Here is a 3472-nt window from a genome sequence, read left to right on the forward strand (position 1 = left end):
ACGCGCCGCCAAGGAGATCCTCTTTGCCGTGCGTGTGTTGCCTCTTCTCTCTTTTGACATCTTTCTCTACACTCGACGCGTCGGGTGGGTCATGAATCATTGGTCGCTTACAGCGCTACTTGATGGATGTTCATCACATCACAGGGCGGCCGCTTCAAGAACAGCCAGATCCTCACCGTCGATGTCAAGTCCAAGATCTATCGCCTGCTGGGCGCCGAGGAGGTGCACCACGTCGCGCCGCCAGACAACGATCAGGGCGACGACTACGATGGTGATGGTTTCAACCACGGCTTCTTTCCGCCTCCCGCCTTCCCCCGGCCTCCGCGCTACCGGCCCCTGGGCGGCGGACTCCACCCGCCCTATCCCGCGCACCCCTCCTCCGGCGGCCTGCCCTATCCTCCCTATCCCGGCTATCCGCACCACCGGGCCATGGGCTAGACATGTTATGCGGCCAAGCACTTTGTACACAGTTATAATGATGAGAGAAAGAAGTATGTTCACAACACAATAGCAAAAGTGCAGGTCGTGCAGTCGTCCACGAGCAGGTTCACGACTTGAGATCGCGGTGGAGCAGCGGCGGATCGAGCGAGTGGAGGTAGCGCACACCGCGCGCGGCGCCGTAGGCCATGTGCATGCGCTGGGTGAACGTGAGCGGGAACTCGGAGGCGTTGGCGAGCACGCCGGCGAGGCTGCCGCAGGGGGGTGCCACGACGAGCGAGAGGTGCTTGTCGCCGATGGTGGCGCCGATGAAGAGCAGGACGTTGGGATGCGAGAGCTCGGCGAGAGTGGCCACCTCGACGCGGAATCGGAGCGCCTGCTCCTCGGTCATTTTCGACCGGTTGAAGATCTTGACGGCGACCGGCGTCGACTTGCTCCACAGGCCCCTGTAGACGACGGCGCTCGTCCCGCGTCCGATCACCTTGCCGGTCTCTATCTCGCGGGTCAATAAACCACCGGCACTTGTTGGCCGACACCAGCAGGCTCATGTCCTCGGCGGGCAGCTGGAGCACGTCGCAGTCGTCGTTGAACCGCACATGATTCTTGGCGCGCATCTCGAGCGAGTTCACGATCAGCTGGTAGGCGATCCCCTCGGGCGCCGCTTGCTCGAGATCGATGTTGCCCATGTGTTGGATCCGAAGGGGACGCATCCGCCCGATCTCATCGGGCAGGTCGGTGAGCTCGGCCTTGACGTCGGGCGACACAAGCACCTGACCCCCTGACGACACGTGCGCGATGGCCTGGCTCCCTTCACCGCCGGACCAATGTACTCGACGCGGCGCGTCTTGGGGTCCATGATGCGACGCACCGGGCCGACGTGCACGCCCATGCGCACGCGCAGTCCGCGGTAGACAAAGTGTTCGTCGGACGAGTTGCCGTACTCGGCGTGTGCGCCGTTGATGCGCAGCAACCCGGCGGGCCAGTCGGCGACGACGAGGGCGCGCTGTGCGCTGGAGCACCAGGCCACGGCGCCGATCGCCTGGCGGAAGGCGACGCAGAAGGTGCCGGCGCCCATGCTCGCCTTGAGGCCGGACATGTGCACCTCGTAGCCGTTGTGGGTTGCCATGAGATCGCGCATGAGCACATTGTGGATCATGGTGGCCTCGCACGCCGCCGAGTGGTAGAGCTCCCACAGCCGATCGGCTCCGGAGATGTCGCTGATGACGACGTAGACGTCGCCGTCGTGCGGTGGCGGTTGGGTCGTGCCATACCCGTGGGCGGTCGGCCGGACGTTGCCGTAGATGGATCGCATGGACGACGCGTTGGATCCGGACGAGGATCCGCGCGTCATGCTGCCAGAGTTGTCCCCCGAGTCGTCGACGCGCTTCTCGGGGGCACACGCGCCCGCAACGATGTCGAGGGCGTTGATGATCTCCGGCAGCGTCGGTCGTTCAACGACGTCCTGGGCCAACAGCGACGCGTGAGATCTTGCATGTCGGTGACTTCCTTCTCATAAACGAGGTCCTGGGCGTTGAGATACGGCAAGGGCACCACGTCGTCGTCGAACACGGGTCGCTTCTGTCGCGGATGACGGCGACCGCAATCGCGGCTGGTGACATCCCATTGTAGGGCTTCTCGCGCGTGATGATCTCCCACAAGATGATACCGAACGAGTAGATGTCGGCCAGCACGCCGTCGGCCGTGGTTGAATCGCTGAGGATCTCGGGCGCCGCCCAGGGGATGCTGAGGCCCGCCTGTTAGTTCCCCACGGCGTGTCGCGCAGTGCTGAGACCAAAGTCGGCGACCTCGGCGTTCCACTTGGAGTCGATGAGCACGTTGGGCGACTTGAGATCGCGGTGGACGATGCCCTGCGAGTGGATGTAGTGCATGCCCTTGGCGATCCCGAGCGCGAGCTTGACACGAAGCGCCAACAGGTACTCCACGAGCTTCGTTCTCGAGGAGATCGAAGAGCGAGCCCAGCTCCATGTGCTCCATGATGATGCACAGATCCGGAGGCTTGGTGCACGCGGCGTAGAACGCGATACATTTGGATGGCGCATGGAGTTCATGATGTCGACCTCTCCGCGCAGTTTCTGCAGCTCGTCGCGGGAGAAATGGGTGCGGTGGGCGGCGAACGTCTTGACGGCGACTTCGGTGCCGCGCCACTTGGCCTTGTGGATATCGCCGTTGCCGCCGGTGCCGATCAGATCGCCAAACTCGATGTCGGATATCGACGCGTCCCATGCGGGTCGCTCGCGCTTGCGCCGCACGATGCCCACGCCGAGCGCAGCCAGCACACAGACGAACGCGAAGAGTAGGAGCAAGACGACGCCAACGCCGATGCCGATGCCGAGACCGAGACCGAGCCCGAGACGCAGCTCCGAATCGCCGTTGGTGCTCGCGGCGGCGCTGGTGGGCTTGACCGCCGACGCGCACTGGACGCCCTCCCATCCTGCCTGGCAGTCGCACGTCGCGTTCCCGATGGTGTAGCGCCGAAGGCACGACGCACGTGCCGTGGTTGGAACACGTGGTGCCCGCGTCGTCCATGCACTCGGATCGCGCAAAAGCCGTCCTGGTTGGTCCGCCGCAGGTGACGCGACGAAACGAAAGCGCGAGACTGGTGGCGAGATCGGGCGAGACCTGGCCGGCGCCTTCGCTGTCAGAGAGCCGCGCGGTGACGTCGAGCGTGTTGGTCTGCCTCCAATAGACCCACTCGAGGAAGGTGGCCAGATTGGGGCATCCATAATCGCACGACGGCGGCACGTAGATGTGGCTCCAGTAGACGATCGGCCATCCGGTGGTGGCGCGCTTGGCCAGATCCAAGCGCGCCGTCTCGACGATCGACGATCTCGTGGCCGAGATCCGAACACCTCCCTGGATGATGTCGCCGACCGGCAGCGTCCGCGATTCCGCCACGATGCTCATGGCGTCAAACCCGATCCCGTACGGTGTGGCCGCGAGGGTGCGCGCGACGCCCGCGTCGCCGGCCTGCACGTGGCGGCCTGGGATCGACTGGATGGTGTACGCGATGCCG

At 64.5% G+C, this 3472-nt stretch overlaps 2 protein-coding genes across 2 annotated transcripts in view; one reads left to right on the plus strand and one right to left on the minus strand.

Moving 5' to 3' along the window:
- Window positions 1-3472, minus strand: part of ACA1_370330 (protein kinase domain containing protein) — a gene marked incomplete at both ends in the record, with an annotated part of 5089 nt that overhangs the window by 1444 nt on the left and 173 nt on the right. The window contains 8 exon segments of the mRNA XM_004340252.1: window positions 607-959; window positions 973-1246; window positions 1261-1900; window positions 1942-2016; window positions 2031-2192; window positions 2208-2375; window positions 2484-2873; window positions 2908-3426. Of these exon segments, the coding sequence (XP_004340300.1) occupies window positions 607-959; window positions 973-1246; window positions 1261-1900; window positions 1942-2016; window positions 2031-2192; window positions 2208-2375; window positions 2484-2873; window positions 2908-3426 (2581 nt within the window).
- ACA1_370440 (uncharacterized protein) lies at window positions 127-438 on the plus strand (the record flags this gene model as incomplete). The annotated part of the gene is made up of 1 exon (XM_004340251.1): window positions 127-438. One exon carries the CDS (start codon window positions 127-129, stop codon window positions 436-438), a length of 312 nt encoding a protein of 103 aa, XP_004340299.1.

This window comes from Acanthamoeba castellanii, assembly GCF_000313135.1.
Source record: "Acanthamoeba castellanii str. Neff unplaced genomic scaffold scf7180000084664, whole genome shotgun sequence".
In the NCBI taxonomy this organism is placed as follows: domain Eukaryota; phylum Discosea; order Longamoebia; family Acanthamoebidae; genus Acanthamoeba; species Acanthamoeba castellanii.